Below are 22,884 nucleotides of genomic sequence, written 5' to 3' on the forward strand. Positions count from 1 at the left end.
CTGCAGATTTACCATATTCTTCTGCTCCATACTAGTAACAACTGATTGGTGGGGTACGCAGTGTTGGCCCCACCGATCTGATATCCTAGGAACTGATCTGCAGTACCCGGGAGCGGCCACTAAACTGTGTACGGCGCTGTAGGTTCTTGCTGTATACGCGGCTTCATTCAGACCACTGCAGGAAGGGTAATTAATTTTGTAGTGGAAAACTGCGTTACAGGGTTCCCAAAAATCACAAGTCCTCTATCTGCTCAATCCAAGACTGGTCTCTGCAGTGCCCTGTTCCGGGGGGACTGTTCACCCTGTTCTCTGGATAGCGAGTAACTTGTGATTTTGGGTAAAACCCCTCTAACAGACACACAATACCGCACAAGACTCTTGTTTTACATACTACTACATGTAAATTGAGCGTGGAGATCCACTTCTGTATAAGGGGAAATTCTTTCAGCCGCCATTTTAATGAAGGTGATTAAAAAAATGACTGCTTGGACCTGTGGATGTTTATCATGTGTCTGTGGCTGTGTTCTCTGCTGAACCTCAGACCCCACATAACCTTCCACAGACATTTGGGATTGATTCTTTACAATTAAGCCTCTTTCACACATTTAGTTTTTCTTTCCTTACACTAAAAAAAAGTGCGTAATTTTTTTCCCCGTGTGCTGGACCCAGTTTTGGTCAGTACTCTTTCTTACAATCCGTGTTGCATCTCGTCTTTCTCGCAGGAAAATCCGAAACGCACAATCTAACCTGCTCGCGCTCATTTAATGACAGACATGCACTTTGCCTTGCTTTCTTCTTCTTGTTCCTCCACGGACTATGGACTTGCATTAACAACTTTGATTCACAACATGGGTAGAATTAGGGCATGTCTCCATCTGCAAAACATGGACATGTGAAAAGGCACGTTCAGCATAATGAGTCCGGGATCGGTCTGCCAAAATGTAGCAGAGAGTAAACGTATCAAAAACAATTCACTGAGAAGGAAAAAAAACTATAACTTAGCAGTTGAATATATTAAAGACGCCCCACGGAGAAGTTTTAAGGTAAATCTGTGAATGAGTATGTCCAGCGCCATTGTAGCGCTCCAGTGTCCAGCGCCATTGGCTCCACTCTTCAGCCCATCTGGATCTCTTTCGGGAGACGGAAGTCTCTGACAGTGTAAGTCTATGGAGCCTTGTTCTGACCTCTATAGGCGTCCACTGTGAACTTGACATCCGGGTCATGGAGAGCGCAGCGTGACCCTGAGAGTCTGAAGAGTGGAGAAGTCCCTGACTAGAGGATCAGTAAGGCGCTGGACATCGGAGAAGTGAGTATATGAGCACACACACACTACACTGCATAGACATAAAGGTTTATTAAAAGACAAGCCAGTACGTCTATGCAGTGTAGTGTGTGCGCTCATACTGGAAAGATGTAGAGACCCCTACCTGCAAAGAATGGAGAAAAGATTCCAACCAAATCACTATATACCAGAAAATTAGACTTCCAGGATCTAAAAACCTAAAGACTCTAAACGCATGGATACCCTGGCTGAATGCCTCAGAGGATCACCAAATAAGCACAACCGGTAACTGTAATCCTTAATTTCGGTCTTCCTATAAATTTCTTTTGTTATTCCCTTTTTTGTTTTTTTACATATAACCTGTTCTGTAATGTTCATGCCTTGATTTGAGTTTGATCTCCCAAATCGCTCAGTTAATCTCTATATTTTAAGCAGGACTTTGCGACTCCCTACCCTCCCCTTTCCTTCCCGTGGCCCTCCCCACAACTGCCCCTTGTTTTTTCAACTCTTCTTACAACCCTTTTGGTTCGCAAATCCACAGCCTTGCCCTGTTATCGTTGTGATTTATTCCGAATGTTTTTTCTTTTCTTTCTTTTACTATTTCTGGAACATATTTACCCTTATTTCCTTTCCTGTGATATTATTGAAATTTTCAAAATAAAGAATATATACAAAAAAAAAGACAAGCCTTCATGGGACGGCTTCTTTACAGGATGCAGTCAGCCCTTGATGGAGGCAGAGGTAGCACAGGTGCGAATACTGGTGATACAACCACTCCCAGCCTCCCAATCCTGGGGTGGGGTATACATGCACAGGAGTAAGGCTGGGGTCACACTGCGTTATGGCAGTCCGTTAACGCTGCCAATATCCCCTATTATCGGGCGCATCGCAACGCATGCCATAAAGCGGCATGCGCTCGCGAAGTGCCGTCATTCAGTGACGGACCCTCGGATGCGGGCTGCAGCGTCTGAGGTGCCGTCACGCAGATGAATCATCTGCGCTAGTGGTATACCATAACGTGATCGCGTTATGCTATGGCGCTAACGCAGCCCGTCAATGCTCTGCGTTGAACGGGCTGCTTTAACACAGTGTGACCCTAGCCTAAGGCTTGTGTAAGGGGTCTGTCAAATCCCATCCCACAGTATGGTTGGTATTGTAACCCGCTATTGGTAGGTATGACCTTTATTTCTATGATGGTTTTCATACATCCCAAAATAGACTGGCGTGTGAACGCGGCCTTACATTACAAGGATTGCTGACAAGGATCGAACGTTTATTCAAAGATTTGATTTTGATGTGGAGTCAAGTTATGGTGAAATGAATGGACCTGTACTGGTGTGATAAAGACTTGTGGTAATGCTTTTCTTGGACATATTTCCCACTTTGTGTCCTTGCCCATTCATATAGGCGTTCATTGCTTTAGCTTCAGCCCTACATTGTCATGGTTCAGCAGCTAGCACGGCTCTGTACCCTCTGCTGTTGGCAGAATTATCTTAGTGTCTCACATGTAGATGAAATTTAGACAAGATTGTTGATTTATTGCTATAGTCTAATGCTTTCTTCCATAAATCTAGACTATTTCCTAGTGTTTCATTGGCTGCACAGTGTTAATCCTGAGCTTACATTGGAGCAAAGTCACCTGAACCCACCAATTTCATCACCGTCGACCAGTATCTTGTATATGGGGGTCTCTCACACTGACTGACTGAATTTTCCTGGAAAACTTGTGGCAACGGCGTACTATCCTCTTCCTATTAGGCCAGACCGAGCGTGCTTGTGTGTGTGCTGGGATTCGTTGGTTTGTCAGTAGTGGCCCCATTGCCCCTTCAGTATCTGTAATGGAGAGTGCGTGGCCTTCGTTTATGTCTGTGGTGACCGGCAGCCATTACAGGAGCAGGGCATCACAATGACACTGGCATGAAGTCCTCTATGAATGTGGCTGGGATGTTATGTGACGAGTAGCTGTGATGCCAGGCTGGGTGGGCACCGCACACCGCAGAGGTTGCCATGCGAACGCACGACTGCAGGATCCACACTGAAATATTCAAGGGAAATTTAACCTAGATTGATGTGAAAAGTGAAGTGAAAACCTGTGAAGAAACTCATCATGTCACAGCTTCCTGCTCCTCTGTGGGCCTGGTGGCTCCCGGGTGCAGAGCCAAGCTGGCGATGCCCTAAGGCCTGTTTCACACATCAGTTTTTTTGGTCAGTCAAAATCCGCTAAAATGGCGGATAACGGATCCGTTCCTGTACTGACCACAACGTTTGTCACCGGACCGTTATTTTAACGGATCCGTCAAAGGAAGAATTTTAAAGGAGCCGCTGCCGAGAGAGAGAGAATTTTTCAGCCGCCAGAACAGAGTTTAGGGTTAAATGTGCGGCTGAGTGAAGTCTTTCGGGCATGTGCAGTGACAAATGCGGATCCGGCCGCCCAAAAAAACGTTGCATGGTCCGTTCGGGCATGTCTGTGGACGGCAAAATTTTGGCGGATCCGCAAAAAAATCGGATCCAACGGATGGCCATCCGTCAAGATTCGCCAGTAATGCAACTCAATGGGGGAAAATACGAAAAATGGCGGATCCGTTTTTTTTTTTTTTTTTTTGCAAAACTGCGGATTTTGACTGATGGACACAAACTGATGTGTGAAACAGGTACCGGGCAACGTGTTATTACACTGGGATCCTTGATGAGGGCAGAACATTCATACCTCCTTTATTGGGGAACGGTAACAACTTCAGATGGCACTTTTAGCTTCTAGGACTGAATCCGTGTTAATTGGGGTGGTCCTGACTCTTCCCAGTGCCCACATTAGTTATCTTAGGGGCACTGGGGTGTCCTGGCACGGGTGACAGGCATGCTAGATGAATATGTTAGCTTAGAATGCTAAGGCCCCTTACTTTTGGGAGGTGGGGGAACGACCACTGTACTGACTACTGAAAAAGCCGTGCGTCTCTTTCCTCTGAGTCCGTGTACAGCCACGTGGTTTTTATACATTTTGATGAGCGTGTGATTATTGAGCCAAAGAAAAATGCCTGGAAATTACTATAAAAACCTCCGTTCCCTTTTTTGTTAATGCAGCCCTTTTTTTCTTGGCTGGGTGGTCTGTCTTCTTCACAATTATAAGAATTACTTACTGAATTTCTTAAATATTCTGATCACATACTTTACTGCAAATTGATTTTAGAATTTTCTCATTTTTTTTTAAGTGACCTCTGAGGAGAGGCCATCAATGTGATGACTGCACTCTGGGTGAACCCAATCGTGGGAGAGATCCATCGACTTTTTTTTTTCTTCTTTTGAAGTTTTTTTTTTTTTTTTTCCCCCATGCAAGAACAAAATAATATATTTTTCTTTAGTGTGCACACATGATATTGTATAAGTTCACAGCTTATGCTATGTTGTCTCGTGTAATAGGTAGGGGATCTGTGAGTGCAGATGGACTGTGATGAGGGCAGTACTGAGCTCTGGTGCTGCTGCAGGAGGCTGAATTCAGGATGGGGGTCTGTGAGTGTAGATGGGCTGTGATGGAGGGCAGTACTGAGCTCTGGTGCTGCTGCAGGAGGCTGAATTCAGGATGGGGGTCTGTGAGTGTAGATGGGCTGTGATGGAGGGCAGTACTGAGCTCTGGCTCTGCTGCAGGAGGCTGAATTCAGGATGGGGGTCTGTGAGTGCAGATGGGCTGTGATGGAGGGCATTACTGAGCTCTGGCTCTGCTGCAGGAGGCTGAATTCAGGATGGGGGTTTGTGAGTGCAGATGAGCTGTGGTGGAGGGCAGTACCGAGCTCTGGTGCTGCTGCAGGAGGCTGAATTCAGGATGGGGGTCTGTGAGTGTAGATGGGCTGTGATGGAGGGCAGTACTGAGCTCTGGCTCTGCTGCAGGAGGCTGAATTCAGGATGGGGGTCTGTGAGTGCAGATGAGCTGTGGTGGAGGGCAGTACTGAGCTCTGGCTCTGCTGCAGGAGGCTGAATTCAGGATGGGGGTCTGTGAGTGTAGATGGGCTGTGATGGAGGGCAGTACTGAGCTCTGGCTCTGCTGCAGGAGGCTGAATTCAGGATGGGGGTTTGTGAGTGCAGATGAGCTGTGGTGGAGGGCAGTACTGAGCTCTGGCTCTGCTGCAGGAGGCTGAATTCAGGATGGGGGTCTGTGAGTGCAGATGGGCTGTGATGGAGGGCAGTACTGAGCTCTGGCTCTGCTGCAGGAGGCTGAATTCAGGATGGGGGTCTGTGAGTGTAGATGGGCTGTGATGGAGGGCAGTACTGAGCTCTGGCTCTGCTGCAGGAGGCTGAATTCAGGATGGGGGTTTGTGAGTGCAGATGAGCTGTGGTGGAGGGCAGTACTGAGCTCTGGCTCTGCTGCAGGAGGCTGAATTCAGGATGGGGGTCTGTGAGTGCAGATGGGCTGTGATGGAGGGCAGTACCGAGCTCTGGTGCTGCTGCAGGAGGCTGAATGCAGGATGGGGGTCTGTGAGTGCAGATGGGTTGTGATGGAGGGCAGTACTGAGCTCTGGCTCTGCTGCAGGAGGCTGAATTCAGGATGGGGGTTTGAGAGTGCAGATGGGCTGGGGTGGAGGGCAGTACCGAGCTCTGGTGCTGCTTCAGGAGGCTGAATGCAGGATGGGGGTCTGTGAGTGTAGATGGGCTGTGATGGAGGGCAGTACTGAGCTCTGGCTCTGCTGCAGGAGGCTGAATTCAGGATGGGGGTCTGTGAGTGCAGATGGGCTGTGGTGGAGGGCAGTACTGAGCTCTGGCTCTGCTGCAGGAGGCTGAATTCAGGATGGGGGTCTGTGAGTGCAGATGGGCTGTGATGGAGGGCAGTACCGAGCTCTGGTGCTGCTGCAGGAGGCTGAATGCAGGATGGGGGGCTGTGATGGAGGGCAGTACCGAGCTCTGGTGCTGCTGCAGGAGGCTGAATGCAGGATGGGGGTCTGTGAGCGCAGATGAGCTGTGATGGAGGGCAGTACTGAGCTCTGGTGCTGCTGCAGGAGGCTGAATGCAGGATGGGGGTCTGTGAGTGCAGATGGGTTGTGATGGAGGGCAGTACTGAGCTCTGGCGCTGCTGCTGCTGCTACAAGTCTATTTTTACAAGTTGCATCATCCTTGCTGCAGAGCGCCGGAGTCTTCAGGGATTCACTGTTCTTTTCAGTTGTCTTGGAAAGAGAGCTGCATTTGATGTCATAATTGTTAGCCACAATTTGTCCTTTTTATTACTATATACACCTATATATCTCTGCATGTCTATGTAAGTAATATATTATTTAATATGGTGGTGATAGCAATGTAGAATATCTTCTTAAAGCTTGTGTGATGGTTGAGCTCCTTTTGTTGTCTGGACTGACCGCAGACCTCCTCCAACTTCTGTCGAGTCACACCAGCTGATCTGAGTGCGGACTGCTCTGGTCTGTGCCATCATGAATTGCTCCATTCTCTGCACATGCTCAGTGTGATGGTGTGGATGCCTTATATCATCTTGTGGTGATGATGATGATGATACACTCACAACCTAAGACCTGCTAATCTATTATGTTCAGTTTGATTGAAGTCATGGTAAATATGGTTGTGATCAAGCAATTCGCTGATCTCACCTAAAAAATGAGAACAAATATACAGTGTGTGTGTATGTATACGTGTGTGTGTGTGTGTATGTATGTATATATATATATATGTGTGTTTTATTTAACTCCCTTTATTGAAGATTATACTACATGACAAGGTTATATTATAGAGCAAAAGAACAAACAGCATGTCTCATTGCTCATTAATACTGCCTGGCAAATTTAACCTTGCCTTTAAGGGTCCCATTACACTACACGACGCACCAGCGATCCCGACAACGATACGATCTGGTAAGGATCGCTGGTACGCCGCTAAATGTTCGCTAGTAAGCTGTCAAACAGGCAGATCTACTCATCAACGCAGCAACGATCCGGCGATCTGTATAACTACCTCGGCGGTCGTTGGTACCCTGTCACACAGCAGCTATTCTGATGACTCTCTCACGTCTGCGTCCCTGAGTTCTGCGTCGCCAACGAGGTCGCTCGTCGGCGTCAAACACAGCGATGCACACTGGCCAGCGGGACACCAGCGATCAAAAAATGGCCCAGGACATCCGAGCACGATCAGCGATACCCGGGGGGGCGGTCGCCGCTATGTGTCACACGTAGCGAGATCGCTGTTGCGTCACAAAATATGTGACGTTTCAACGATCTCGCTATGTGAGACGGGGCCTTAACATCCCAAGGGTCTAATATCTTATACAAAAGCATACGACCCCCAGTCAGGCATCAAATATCACATACTTTATCATGAGAGAATACTCCTCATTGTCTGTGGACTAATGGGAGTCAGAGGGGAATCAAACCAAGACTTCCATACCTTTTCATATTTTTGAGGACAGTGTCTGTTTTTACCTACCACCCTCTCATAGGAAGCTGCAGTATTTACCATATTGAGCCAGTGTGACATCTGCAGGGATCTTCTATCCATCCATCTCATGGCAAAAAAATAATCACCTTTAAGGCCAGCGCATCTCCTTAAGGGCCTGTCACACTAAGCGATATCGTTAGCAATATCGCTATAACGTCACTGGTTTTGTGACGTTATAGCAATATTGCTAGCGATATCGCTGTATCTGATACTTACCTCCGACTGGCTCCCCCGCTGGTTATCGCTGATGGCGCGAGAACGTCCTGGACCGTTTCTCGTCATTGGCTTCCTGCAGTGGAGACGAGCGACACGTGGACACGGGCGGCAGGACGTCAGGATCGCCTCGTCTGGCAGCTAAGTAGCGACCCCCGACCCCTGCGATGTCGCTGGTGAGATCTGCCTGTGTGGCAGCTCACTAGCGACCACTTAGCGATGCACCAGCGATCCTGACCGCGTCATATTGCTGGTCGGGATCGCTGGTGCATCGCTAAGTGTGACAGTAGCTTTATGAAAGTGGGGCGTACTACTGACTACAGTAAACCTGTATGGGGACCATGCTGCCGACTTTCAGTCACTGGTCCCCATACAGTGTGTAAGGCCATCCCTACACATCCGAGTTTCTCAGTTTGTGTACAGAAAGCAATTTTCGGACGAGGCCTGCTGCCCCAAAGAGAACAGCCTCGTGTACGGCTGATGAGACCGAGTTTGGGTCTGGAGTCCCTCAGGTGGTTCTGAAGTTACATTCCATTAATGGACCATGAAACTCATGTAAAGCTAGCCTCGAAGGGGCTTTACACAAGGACCAATTGATTGGCTTGTTAGTAGTAGTAATGGAAGCCATAGTGGTTGTTGCCCACCTTTTTAGAAAACCTGACAGAATTTTTAACTACCTAACTTTTATATGTTTGATCTATTTTATCTGATTACTGTGACTACTGTGCCCAGATGTTGGGCATAGAAGTGAGGACTGGCTGCAATGGAGGACTGGACACAAATCGAGCCCCAAATGTAAGGAATAGGTGATGTTTAGCGTCGATCTTTAGATTATATTTACATTCTAGGCCTTCTCCTTGCTCTGTACACATTTTTCTGCAGCAAATCATTTTTATATCATTTTCACATCTCAGTTGGATGTGAGCGATCATTGATGTTCGAGTCTGTACAACCAGGGAAAGCTGATGGGTCCGAGATCAAACACCCAGTCATTTTCTACTTGACGTTATCAGAAAGCTGACGTGAATAGGCATCGGGATAGTGCAATACTGTATTCCACCTTCAACAGAAATAATCTCCTAGTAGGAGGCATTGTATCTCTGGCACCATTACATGTGAGAAATGACAGTTCTTAACATTTCCCATGTTCTTGTTATTTACAGGAAATTTGTCAACGGGTTTTTACTTCTCCACCTGAGGGCAGCCCTAATTGGGGACAGATCAGTGTATGTGCACATGACGTCTGTGTTCAGATGGCGGTGTCACTGAGGTTTTCATAGGCAAAGCTGTTTTTTTTTTTTTTTTTTTTTTTGTTTTTGTTTTTTTCTTCTAAAGCGGCATTGCAGGTGATTTTACTGCTGATTATTGGGGCATATCTTACCTGTTAGCTATGAAGAGCAGGCGGCTTCCAATAAGTCACCTGAAGAATTACCTTGTTACTACTTTAAACCGCTTCACAGTTTCCAAGCCCTGAATAAATTGGAAAAAAAGCCACGTACATAGCACTATCATTTTTACCTTGCTGTGCATTATATTTGTTCGTTTGTGACACGTTTTCTATCAAGTTCCAAGCAGAATCTGCCTGAGAACACGTGTTCTGCACATACCCTTACTGCTTATTCACATGTTACTTTTTTGCAACTGAAAGAAAACCAGCGTTTTAGAATACCAGAAGAGTGAATGAGTTTTCTAAAATCGCATGCACGTGTTGCTTATTTGTTCCTTGCAGATTTTATCTGTCAAAGCGGTTTTTTTTTTTTTTTTAAATCTTCAGCATGTCTATTCTCTTCATTCAGCATGTCTATTTGCAACATTTTTCACCGATTCAAATGAATAAGGAAATCAGCTTGGCAGAAATCTGCGTATTTTATACAGTGTTTTTCCTGCCAAGATTCTGTTTCTTTCGTGCTGAAAAATCTGTTGCAAATATTTAAGGTGTGCCCATAGCCTTTACTGTAGTTTTGCTAAAATCCCAGTTTTATTTGCTGCAGCTCTGCTAGTCTTCTCTCTGATTAGTCTAGCCCCACATGTCATGGATTTGAAAGATTACTGCCAATGCAATGAGCTATGTGGTAGGGTGGCTGGAGCTCATTAATGTCCAGGGCTACATAGCTGAAGCTCATTATGGCGAGGTTGCAGAGATACAGCTAATGTATTTGGCCATACATGACCGAGATCTGAATACCCTTGAAGATTTTGCATTATTTTTGAAAAACGAAAAGTTGTGCGATTCTGTACCAATAACCAATTTGTGTTTAGTTCAGTGGTGTCTTCATTCTTTGGTTCTGCAGAGCAGGATCCGTGACCGGTATGATAAAGGGGCAGCATTTGTTCTACTCTGCTGTTTTGAGGTCAGCATTTCCGGATGACCTGTTGTACAATTATGTTGGTTTATTCTTGCATATATAAAGTATGAAACTTATTTTAAGCAGTGGAAACTTGAGAACAATTTTGGGCACCTCTGCATAGGATGGTTATAGCTAATCCTTCCTAGAGCCGGTGTAGTGGAGGACAACCGAGGTAACAAAGGGAAATCCCTTACTTGTAATACTAAGAAAGATGTGCAAACATGGTAATTGGATCTCTCCTAAACTGCCTTATTCTCCCACCTGAACAATCCTATCTACAATGTACGGAGACTTATCTAATGATATTTGTACCTTGGCTTTTATTTACCATGACAAATGACAATGTGGCATCCTCTATTTGAAGAGGAAAGGTGTTGTCGTTATTGTTAGATTGTGATTCTTTGCTGTAGAGCAGTGAGACTATGCAACGCTCTGTCGGAAGATTCATTGAACAAGTTCACGAAAGGTCTGGATCTTCAAAAATCGAATATCACCAATGTACTAGATTTCTGGGTATATGGAGCATTGATACAAGGTTTTACCCGGCCATATTTGTAGTCAGGAAGGAGTTCTACACCTCTAATAACAGGCAATTAGCATTGGACTCCTAGAGGATCTGGCCTTCCTCTGGGTCAGCACTCTAGGGTTATAGACTGGGCTTGATGGTGTTTTTTTCCTTATTTATCCTACTGTTTATCACTTTGTTTGAAGTGTGATGGCAGCACTATTAAATGGTGGTTGGACACTAACTTGCAACAACAGTTTCTAAATGACCTTCTTGAAAGGAAACAGTTTCCTGACATCAGCAAAATATTTAGCAATTAGTACCACCCTGCCCTTTCCAATTCATTGTGTGATTATCTCCATGATCTACTAAACAAATTAGATATGATAAATCACCTATCTGTACGATAAAGAACCCCAATCACATATATGGACATGTATGTCTTTAAAATGTAAATCCACCACCACCTCTGTTTCTTCCATCTGTAGCTGCTGCATTCCTGAGAAGTTGATATACAACTGATTTTAGGTTCTCTGGGTGTGACAAAGCACTTAAGGAGCCTCTGCCTCCTGAGGATGTTTTCTCCACAGCACTAGCCTATATAGCTGGATTGAAGGCTCGCTGTCACACAGTCAGTGAGCAGTCATTCAGTCTAAAGAGGCTTGTGCTGGACAGGGAAACAACTTTCAGAGTCATTGGCTCCTTAAGTGCTCTGTCACACCCAGAGCACCTAATGCCCATCTCCAGCAACAGATAGAAGATATAAGGGTGTTAGTGTGGGGTGGGGGGATGATCTTTCTGACAGATTACCTTTAAGTTGGTGCTCTATCGCCTTGAATTTGATTGTTTGTTACATAATTTTTATACATACTCCTGGACAGAATCCGTCTAGTGGACGCGGCCTCACTCTGTACATGTGTATGGAGTCAGGTTGCACCCACTAGACTGCTTCTGCCCTGGAATATGCATATTGCGTACATCACTGCCGTTCCCGGCTCAGAAATCCCCACATCGCAGTGTGTGCACTTGGGGGATTCAAAAATTAGCAGTCAAGAGTGGCTGCAGACTTTTCATTTGTGCTTCCTTAACAAATCTCTGAATATATCCCTTCTATTCAATGGGTCCCTGTGCTGAAACATTGGACTGCACTCAGATGTCATCGGAGTGCAGCTTATCTGCAGACTCAGACAATGAAGATGATGGACAATTTAAGTTCTCCATCTTCTCCGCACCTGTGCTCGGATTCTCATATGAGAGAATCGGCTGACACTCTGATAGCGTGTGATCCGAGTGACATTGGCACGATCGGCCTGATTGTCTGGCATGAGAGATCAGAAGGCCCTGTGACCTCGGCCTTACCGTGGATCTGCTTTTACTTTGTGAGCAGGGAAGTGACAAGTTTCAATATTTAGCACCATAAGCTGTAATTTTGCATAAAAGCCTATTAACCTATCTTTTTTTTTTTCTTTTTGTCATATATATGAGTAGTTTAGTTTTATTTAATTTCAAGTCGCTACTTAGAAAAAATCCAAGCCTGTGATGTGACTGCTCCAATATACAACTCCACTAATATCATCCTCGCTGCGGTCACAATGGAGTTGGGAAATAAATCCCTGGTGTTTCCTCTGCCACAGGCAGGTGCGGACCCCCAGTGTAGGACATGTCTTTTTTCCTGAAGGGTGGGGGGATGTAGTGGAGAGGTCGCGCTGTGGTTAGCAATCACACTTGTATTTTCTGATTTTCTATGAATTGCTGCTGTGCCATGTTGGTATAGGCACATCCCGTGTTTTATGCCTGCACTAATAATGAGCTGCTCATGTAGTGTGTTAGCTCCGATTACCAGGCTGTAATGTCACCGGCAGTGCTACTCCTTCATGCTTGGTAAGAAGAAGACCCCTGTTTAGCTCCATAAGCTGTTCCGACGTTTCATTGCATCGCTAGCCTCCTTTACCCCTCGCCCCTACTGCCATTGGCAGCTCCAATGAAATCCCCGTGTGCGAGCACTGCCACCATGCTGCTGAATATGGAGTGGGAGTGAGTCAGAGGTGAAGTCAGCAAGGTAAGAGCCTTTTAACCTTTTAGCTGCTGAAGGACATCCGTAGTGATGGCAGGCTGCGAGGACCTGGAGATGGGAGACTGTGCCAATGCAGTGTCAGAGCCTGGGTGTGCCACCCTGCTCATTTTGGAGGGGGAGATGACGGAGTGAGCACCTTTTTGGCTGGTTTCGCACTTGGCTCTGCTCGTTACCTTGACTCCATTGGACTGATTGGCAGGGATCCCTCCCTCTATGAGCTGCTGTATCACGGATCGGAGGCTGCCACGGATTCTCTGACTTGTCCATTTTTGCTCCATGAAAGGGTTAAGAGCGTGAGGGGGCGATTCTGGAGGAATGCGCCTTTCATGTGAGTTGAATATTTCAGAATATGAGGAGAGAAGACACTTGGGGAGAATTCGGCTTACTGGTCCATCACTAGCCCGGCACGCTCTGTGCAGGTTAGGAGAACACACTGCAGTCCCTTGTTTTTTTCGGCAGGAAGCAGCAATGCCGAGCCCTTCCTAAGAGGAATCTATTTCTTATTTAGAAAAGGAAGCCTCCTCGCTGCCCAGGAAATGGCTTTCCTTGTGCGTTGCTATGCCAACTGCCTGCAGCCATGGTCCTCCAAAGTAAGCACAATAATGTCATTATATTGGCGTATTACATTCTGGGGCTTAGAGTGGAGGGGGATCGGCCGTGTGTGTGCGCCGTGCTGGAAGGGGAGACGCTCTTTGGGGTAGCGCTACGCATGGGGGAGCATTCAATGGCACGTCTGTCAATGTCACCCGGCTGTGATTAATTGTGCAAACTTGGCTGCTTGGGCATGGCAGAGCCCAGTGGTCAGTCAGCGATCAGACCGCATCGTTAGCATCCAGGGAGGAGGGTCCTCCGCACACTCCGGACCCCCTCCCATACACACACATACATGCACTGGCTGCTGCCCACCATGTAATGGCTCCGCATGGCGGCTGGAATACTGCATCCGCAATGCCCGGCTGCTCACTTACGGCTGCCTCCTATTCGGATTAATCCAAAATAATATTAAGCCTTTTGCAAAGGACTCCGTGGGCGGTCAGCCATTTTTTTCCCTTTCCTTTCCTTTTTTTTTCTCACCCCTCACCCCCGCCACTTCCAATCCTCCCCCTCCTCCTCCTCCTCCTCTTTTCCTCCTATTCTTCAGCTATGGTCTTGCTTCTCTGAAAGAATGCTGGATGGATAAGATTTCATTAGTCACTTTGCATTCAGAGATGCTGGGGCTCCCAGCATTGTGAACCATGGAGCCAGATGCTGTTGGGAGGACGGCGTCACTGCATTGGGGGCTGAGAAATATTCTGCCGCTTCCCGGCTCGTCCTTGATCCCTTTGCCTCGGATGCTTTTCAGGGGGTCGGCGTTCCCTGCTTTTCCTGCATGTCGGTGGATGTGATTTTTGACGCTTTTCAGACATTTGCGCACAATGTTTAGATTGCTCCCGGCTCGTGGTCCCCCATTATGAAGCCGCTTGCATTCTCATCCAGCCATGGAGTTATGGGCCAGCAGGAGAAGCACTATGTGAGTATGAGATCATACATGGGGGATCTCCTGCCGGATGGGGGGTGTTGTGTGGATGCGTCTTATTGGCAGTGGTGCCCCTGCTCTGCCAAATTCACATTTGCACTGGGAGGTGTGAAGTGACAGCAGATGGTACGTGTTGATTGTGAGCTTGCACTTATTTCTTTTGGAGTCTCTTATGAGGTTTCCTTAGCAACAAACGAGGCCTTTATATTTCTGCAATTTGTTTTTGTCATTCGATAAAGCATAAGAAATACAATTACTATGAAATTTGTGGCCTAACTTTTTATACCACCCCCATGTCCTTATTGTGATTAAGTATTTTTTATATTTCTAGTTTACGCCTGGATTTACTGTACAGGGATGTGTAATATAAATTTCAACTGCATCCACAAAGGGTGATAATTATGCGTTTCTATGGTGATGAGAAGAAAATTACGTGGTACAAAAAACATGCATCCATTTTCTTATGTCTGCTTCATTTATAATTCCACCCTTTAGTTTAGTTATCGCTGCTTCTAGGGTATAACCTCCAGTAATAGGGGGGTTTGATATTTTTAATAAGTTATGGCTCTTGGTAGTAAAAGAGTTAATTAGATTGTACTCCTGAATTCTAATTGCGCCCGTGAGCCGCCTCCACTTTTGTCACAGGGTAATCCCTCTGTTTGGTGACAGGCGCAAAGGCAGAACATCAGATGTCCTCAATTTAGGTCCAAAGTGATGGGCCGAAAATGAGCGAGCTTCCTGGATGGGAGCTGTGCTATAGGGGTCCGTCATCATTTACCTAGTAATTTTTAACTTAACGACTTGGCAGGTCTGTATGAAAACCAGTCTGCTTTAAGAGACTATAGATTGCCCGGTAACCATTCGTCTACTATAGATGTTTTTGTTTCTCGATGTTTCGTAGTTATCTTTGTTTTTGAGAAACTTAACGCTATGGCAATCTGGTTGCCATAAGTGTTGTTGCCTATTTGGCTGAAGACCCGAAAGGTTAAATGGTGGCCATTTTAGTTGTCAGCAAGCTTGCCGAGAAATACGTAACTAAGAAGCCACTGATGAGGTCAACCATGTTTGGGCCCCATCATGTATTTACGCTCTAGACCAGTGTTTTCCAAACTCTAGTCCTCGCGGCACCCAATACATCACATTTTCAGGATTTCCTTAGTATTGCACAGGTGATAGAACCTGTGTCAGTTTCTGATACATTGATAGTTATTCAGTCACTTGTGCAATACCAAGGAAATCCTGACATGATGTGTTGGGGGCCATTAGGGCTGGAGTTTGGAAATATTGCTCTAGACCTTCAGGAGCTAGGTGGACCACATTACCCATCCTTATCTAGAGTTGTGTAGGAAATGTTTATTTAGATACTTGGGTACAACCAACCTGTGGTCCCTTCCAGCTTGCCACCTTTTCATGGGTCTGACTCCAAAACTGACATCAAATCAAGATTGAAGTTTCTTGTATTCTGTTAAAAAAAGCATCTATCTTGCATGAACCACATAAGTGTCGACTCTTAAGGCCCTTTTACATTTAGCGATGCACCAGCGATCCCGACCACGATACGACCCGGTCAGGATCGCTGGTGCATCGGTAAATGGTCACCAGTGAGCTGCCACACAGGCAGATCTCATCGCGATGCAGCAGCGATACAGCGGACGATACTTTTACCTTTCAGACGCGGCGATGAAGACGTCCTCCCGCCTGCGTCCACACGTCGCTCGTCGGCGCCACAGGAAGCCCAGCAGGAAGTGGCCGACGAGAAATGGACCCGGACGATCTCGCGCGATCAGCGTTGGACAGCGGGGCAGCCGGTCGGAGGTAAGTATCACACATAGCGATATCGCTATAACGTTAGAAAATCAGTGACGTTATAGCGATATTGCTAGCGATATCGCTATGTGTAAAACCCCCTTTAGGCTGACATCTGTGCTTCACGGTCTGTACTTGGACCTCACTGCAAGGACTAGTCACAGGTCTGACTCAAATTCAACAGCTTATGCTGTCAGGTTTGAGTCCAGAGCCCGTGGCTAGTGTTTGCGTTGCGGTCCTGGTACAGACTGTGAAACATGGATATCCGGCCTCATTTGTGAGATCTTCTCCCATTGTGTGTGAGAGCTGATTTGCCTACGCTTTCACACTGACCAGAGGTGGACTCCATACTTGTCTCCTTACTGGTACTCCTTCCTCACCCATTTTCTCCTGTAAATGTTTGGTTACATTGAGAACTAGTGTAGGTGTTACCATTCCCCTTAGTGAAGAGGCCTGCCAGCCCTGATGGGACAGTGACAGACTGTATAGAAACATACATAACCTAACTGGTAACACCCAGTTACACCAAGTCATACGTTTTTTAGGAACCTTTCATTAAAAAGTACTGAGAGAAGACCCTCAAATTTTCTGTATTTTGGGGCATAAAATTATAGCGCTATTGTATATAAACTGTTTTGTGTTCTTTTCGAAAAAAATAAATATCTAGTATGAGCTAGAAACATATAAGACCACTGGTCATTTTTCTTTTTCAGTATCCTTCCTAGCTAAGTAAATGCAAACTCCTGCCCCCAAACGTGTTCATATTGGGAATCTCCGTTGACAAGCCTGTAAGGATGCATTCATCCATTGCCAGTTTTATGGCCGGACCTAGATGGGGTGGATCTGTCCAATTAGCTGTACCGTACTATCTGGGCATATGGTAGAGCACGAGATACAAAGCTCAGAGATGCAGTTTTCTATGGGTCAATACTGTATTTTTATATAAGTACTTAATTAGTATGTCAGTGACCACTGAATATAATGAGTGGGGGTCTGCTAGCTGTGGCAGCCCGCCAAGTGAGTTTGGGGGAGCTGAGTAGCATTCCACAAGGCAGATGCATTTGACCTTTCTGACTTACAAGGGAATAAAGCACACCTACCAACTTTAATTTTCTGATTCCAAAGCTGGAAATTCCTGAGTGATTTCCATCCCGGCAAATGCTTAGTATTTGCCTTCCTTCTACGTCAGTCCGTTCTGCATGCCTGGCGCATGCGCAGTAGCCATGTGCAGTCCTACAAATGCACCGAGCCGGGAACTTTGCACACTAAAAGTTTGATAGAAAATAAAAAATGTTGATATTTCTCAGACCTTTTCAAAATAATTGTAAAATCATAATTTTTTATTTTTTTATAATTCTGCCCAGTATGCACGATACAGGCTGCTGTAGATGGCGGCCTGCGTGCCACATTTGTCAGTATGGAGCAGGGCCATTATCCTGTGTGACCTGTGCTTTTTTGGTGTCACTAGTCCCGTATTAGCACCAAGCTCTGGTAACTTTATGCCTGGTTTTGAGTTAATTACTGTACCTGTGACCTCAGCCACGTTCGTCTGTTGCTTGGCAACATATTTTAGTTTTGTCCAATTCTTCAGAGTTGATGGTGTGAATTAATTGACAGAACAAAATGAAAATCGTTTTACTAAGCTTGGTAAATTCTAGATTCTGAACCGTAGATCCTGCCAAGCATGGAAGAGAAGATATCAAACTAAACATATAGAGGTGCTTTGCTTGTTTTAGGTGATCCATAAGGGTTCTTCTGTTTTTATGGCAAGAACATTGCTGCAAGCCACCAACCTGTTATCCTAGATGGTGCCCGGCTGGCAGCATGCTAGATTCTGACCTGTGCGTAGTCAATCTGGTCCTCTGAGGAGGTTTTCTCCTGGGTGGATTGGTGTTCTGCAAAGCCACCACTTGCAATGTCCAGATGGAGCGGAGGTCATTACACCCCGCTGCACACACTTCTGAAATTGGGGCTTTTGGAGATGTACCTGGCCGGTGGGATGTCAATAGAGTAAGGAGGAGAACCAGCCAGCAAGACTCTTCAGTGGCGTAGCTCCTCATACCATGGCTCCAGAATATACACATGGACACCATTGGAACAGGTTGGTGGCAGTTTGACCCTATGATGGATTCCATTAGATTCAGGAAAGCTTTTCTGATATCTCTGTAGAACCCCGATTTCAAGTGTACAGTGCAGTGGGGCTGAAGTCTCTCACATTGTCGATACTTTCCCCACTCTTCCATAACTGAAGGTGATGCTATGTAACTCTGTATTATTCCGGGCGGTTGGAGAGTACCTAATAGCTCCATGATGCCTTCCAGCTATAAATAACGGCTTGTGAGATCTACGTCCAGCCTCCTGGGCATCGGGCACAGGGACAGAAGATCTGTGCTTCTATTATTTATAGACGTTGTGCCAACCTTGAGTTATGATCCAACAGACCTCCATAAATTACTGTTACGTACTGTATGTGCATGACTACATGGAAAAGAGACACACAGGAAGCTAATGTACGTCTATACAGATGTAGCCTAATGTGTGAGTCATTTCTTATTGACTTTTTCTCGGTTTATTTAGCAGTAGCGAGTTAAGAGCAAATTGCTGGTCTCTATTGAGAAGGATTCTTGGGGGACTTGGTGAAAAGTCTAAATTCTCTTTGCATCACATAGTGTTCACTGAACACCAGCGTCCGACCATCAGCGGGCTGGTGGTAAACGCGTATCCTTGGGTAATATAGTCAGAGGTTTAATGTCGCCAGGTTAGGCACGACTTAGGGCATTTGTTTACGTTCTCATGTGGCATACAAGGTTTAAAGGAGTCGGCCCTTTTTTTTTTTTTTTTTTTACGTAAATGCATGCATTGGGGACTTAACATGATTTTTGCAATTCAGTCTCATTAAAAAAAATTTGCATCGTTTGGCTTTTACAGGTTCTTTGTGCTCAACTTTGATGTGGTCTCTGGTCATAAATCATTAGTTAAGAGGGGCATTAAAAAATGAAGTTACAAACTGTCCCATTGGGCCATCAGAATGGGTTCACTTATGGATTCTCAGTAAACTCATTCTGTAGATGGCATTAGACAATGTGTCATAGAGGCTATAGAAGAAAATTCAATTTAGTCAACAATTCATTCATTTAAGAAAAATAATGTTCCCAAAGTTGGACAACTTCTTTATGATTTTTCTAGTAATGTTGTCTAACAGGCTCTGTTAAGCAAAGAAACCTGAATAATACAGAAGTTGTGTGTGTACTATAGTCAGGAATCCCTGACATACAGGCTTAGTTTTGTATCTAGTAATCTCTGGACAACAGAGCGTCTTCTGTGGGCTCTCAAGTCCATGCGACACCCTCCATCTCCTTCACTATCGGCACATGGCTTTACAAAGCCATCTCTGATTGTAGCTCACGGGTTCATTGTAAATGTGTTGGGTACGATGAATGGCGCACTGGTACTCCCAACACTGGCACAAACGGCTGGTCCTCCACCATTAATATATCCACTACATCTGGCTGTTATAATTGGACTTCTCATTGATAATTAATGTAATTGGGTATCTAGTGCACACACTATCTAGAAGGTGAGCCGTTTTTACTTTTAAGGGGTTGTATCAGCTTAAGCGCTTAGAGTTACAAAATAATCAGCTTGCAATGTTCCCACTTTTAGAAATCCTCTACACTCTCACAGACTAGGGGGATGTTCAATTTCAGCTTTTCATTCGGTTTCTGCCTCAGTGTTGTCTTAATGGCCGGTTACCTAGGTAAGTAGCGCACGCTGCTCACAGGCGTCCTACCTTACAGCCTGCTTCTGACGCTGTCTGGATCCGACCAGCCTTGGCCTCCATGTGCTTCTCCTAGGTTATAAAGGCCAAGATGCCTCTGCTAGGAGCTTAGGAGAGGGCTCAATCCGAGCCAGTGGTGCAGCCACTCTGCCGGGCCCAAAGTGTCAATCTTTAAGAGCAGAGGAGAAAGCTGAGGATCATGAGTATTGAGCTTCTGAAGTTAAGTCAACCTCTTTAATGGGGTCAACACCCCTCTCCCCCCCCCCCCCCCCCCCCCCCAAAAAAAAAAAAAAAAAAAAAAATTATATATATATATATATATATATATATATATATATATATAAAATATTTTGCCTGTCCATAGGATAGGTGACAAATATGTGATCGTTGAACACCCTCCTGCCCCCACCCCAAGGGTTAATAGTGATTTTGTGGAATGACTCGTTAAAGGAGATTACCTTCTATTTCCATGTGATTTGCATACTCGTGGCCATACAACAACTAGCTTCTCTCAGCCTGGAAAATCCCTTTAACATTCTAATATCTTTATTAGGCCTCCATATTGCTTACATTTTAACCAGTAGCTTGAGCTCTCAGAAGTCTTGTTTCTAACCTCTTGTCAGGACATGCTGGGAATAGTAGTATTACAACAGCTGGAGAGCCACAGGTTGGAGACCTCTGCCGCAGAGCAAGGTCTGTTAGAAAGGATTCATCATCGGGTCTCATCTGTATTTCGGCTTTGTGCATGGACCCTATATCGGAAGCCAATGACAGGATTGGGTCACATCCTATTATCAGCACTGGATGTATGGATCCTGCATATAAAGGACACAGGCAATGAGTTTCTTTAAAAAAAAAACAAAAAAAAAAAACAAAAAAAAAAAAAAACAGATGACAAGACTAGGCACACTTTAATCCATTAATAATGTAATATTACACAAGTTTAATGGTGTTGTCTCTCTACGACTACTATTTTGGCATGTAACCTCCCCGTCTGTAAGAACCGATCTACCCACCCAGCATGTTCATGACTTACCTTTTATTTGTTAGTTATGTATAGAGATGGCTACTCTTAGTTAGCACCTGGACACACCTGTTTTCTGTTTGGAAGCGACAGTCAGCCTTTTGATATTTGTATATATAGGCTCTCTGACTGGGCTCTCCACCCATCCATCTCTGGTGGTTTTAATCACAGCAGGATCCTACCTACCCATATAAATGTGGGCTTCAGCCTAGGAGTGCAGTCACATTAGGCATGTTCCCAGCAATGAGAATCACCTTATCATGGCTGCTGGGTATACATGAATTGGCTGATTTATGTGCTAAGTATTCTCAGATTTTCCTATTTTCTAGAGCAATAATACAATTCATATATTTCATATTTTCATGCTATAGCGTCACAGTGCTACTTTATTTGTTGGCTACATCGATGGTCATTGATGTGGTTTCCCTTTGGAAGGCTGGGGTCTTGATGAGCTGACTTCTGTCATTGAGACATAACTTTCGTTTGTTCTTGTTTTTCATATGATCATGCATCATTTATTCAGGATCTACACAAATTACAACTTTTGCTTTAGAAAGTGTGAGCATTAAACGCAACCTCGTGTATCCCGGCTATCTGACGGAAAGCAGACAATTAGTATCCCCGTTTTCTTTTTTTAGCTTTCACTGGGAAGCTAATTGCTTTCTCTGACAATGGCTCTTTACCCTAGCCAGTATTATCACATGGAGGCTATAGGAGGAGACTATAGAAGGCTGAATGACATTCTGGGGTAAACACACACAGAGACATATGATGTGCACATAGTAGCTCAGTGCTCCTCGCACTGTAAGCCAGTGTATAATTGGTGTACAATCCCTTTACTGGTTCCCATGAGCACAAGTTGTGTTTTTTTTTCCTTTTAACTAAAGGTCATCTTGCAGTTGCTAGTAATAAGCTATTCCTCTAATTGGCATGTGACGCTGGTGACAGATTATACTCTTCTTACATGTCCTTTAGCTGATAGATATGGTCAAAATGAATAATTCAAAGCACTTCTGTGTAGTACTAAAAAAAAAAAGCCCCGCTGGATTAGTGATTAGATTTTCATTGTTTATTTGAATTTCTGTCCGGATACAGACAATTGGCTGTAAAAGGTATTCCCGATCCTGGAATCATGTGTTGCCCTCCATTCACTTCTATGGCGTTCCTAAACTCGCCGTGCTCGCTTGGCTGTATTCGGAATCCTATTGAAGTGAATGGAGAGAGCGGCACCAGATAGATGTGAGCCGCACCTCTCACTGCAGGCAAAGATTTGTTACATGTCCAAGCTCTGAATTATGACATTGGCAAAAAAAGGGTTCACTGTTCCCAACATGACTACCACGCTGCAATACCAAATACCAGAGCGGCGCTTTATGGATTCACTTCAGTAACCCCATTATGGTTATGATGTTACTAACCCCACATAGTGTACACGTAATGTAACGTAGTCTGCCAGATGGTGCTGTAACTTTCATGTCAGGTGCACCATAATCATGTTGGCATAAGTAATCAAGAGTACAAGTGCAAGGCCTCCATCACCAGTCGCTGACTGCCATTTATTCTGACGGTGACCCACCTAGTTGAATTTCATCGAGAAATAAACCTTTCAGGAATTCAGTCTAAGCACTTGTGTATGCATAATTTCTGGAAAATTAATGGTCACGGTTGAAGCTTTGCTGCCTATGAACAATGGCTTAATTCAAATAGCAAGAGGATTGTATGAAAAGGAAAAAGAATTCATTGAAATAATCCCTTACTAACAATGTAGCTTCACTTGATCTGTGAAGACTTCACTGTCTTGTACGAATACTGTACAAAATGCACCACTGACACTGCACATAATACGGGGGGCCAATGCTGTGCGCCCCGACGCACGGGGTGGGGTTAAGGGTTAGTGCTGTGCATCGGGGGGCCA

At 45.2% G+C, this 22,884-nt stretch overlaps 1 protein-coding gene across 15 annotated transcripts in view; it reads left to right on the forward strand.

Annotated features, from left to right (window-relative positions):
- The window catches only part of RAPGEF2 (Rap guanine nucleotide exchange factor 2), a 246,659-nt gene that overhangs the window by 172,905 nt on the left and 50,870 nt on the right, over positions 1–22,884 (forward strand). The window contains exon 1 of one of the 15 annotated variants that reach the window (XM_073576821.1): positions 13,252–13,435. The exons of 12 other annotated variants lie outside the window; for them this stretch is intronic. In XM_073576821.1, the coding sequence (XP_073432922.1) occupies positions 13,382–13,435 (54 nt within the window). In that variant the 5' untranslated portion in view covers positions 13,252–13,381. Of the gene's footprint in view, positions 1–13,251; positions 13,436–13,733; positions 14,356–22,884 lie in introns of those variants that run through there. 2 more of the 15 variants (XM_073576812.1, XM_073576803.1) reach the window with 2 other exon arrangements.

The sequence above is a fragment of the Dendrobates tinctorius genome, unplaced genomic scaffold (assembly GCF_039654945.1).
Source record: "Dendrobates tinctorius isolate UK_male_01 unplaced genomic scaffold, ASM3965494v1 ptg000008l, whole genome shotgun sequence".
Classification (NCBI taxonomy): domain Eukaryota; kingdom Metazoa; phylum Chordata; class Amphibia; order Anura; family Dendrobatidae; genus Dendrobates; species Dendrobates tinctorius.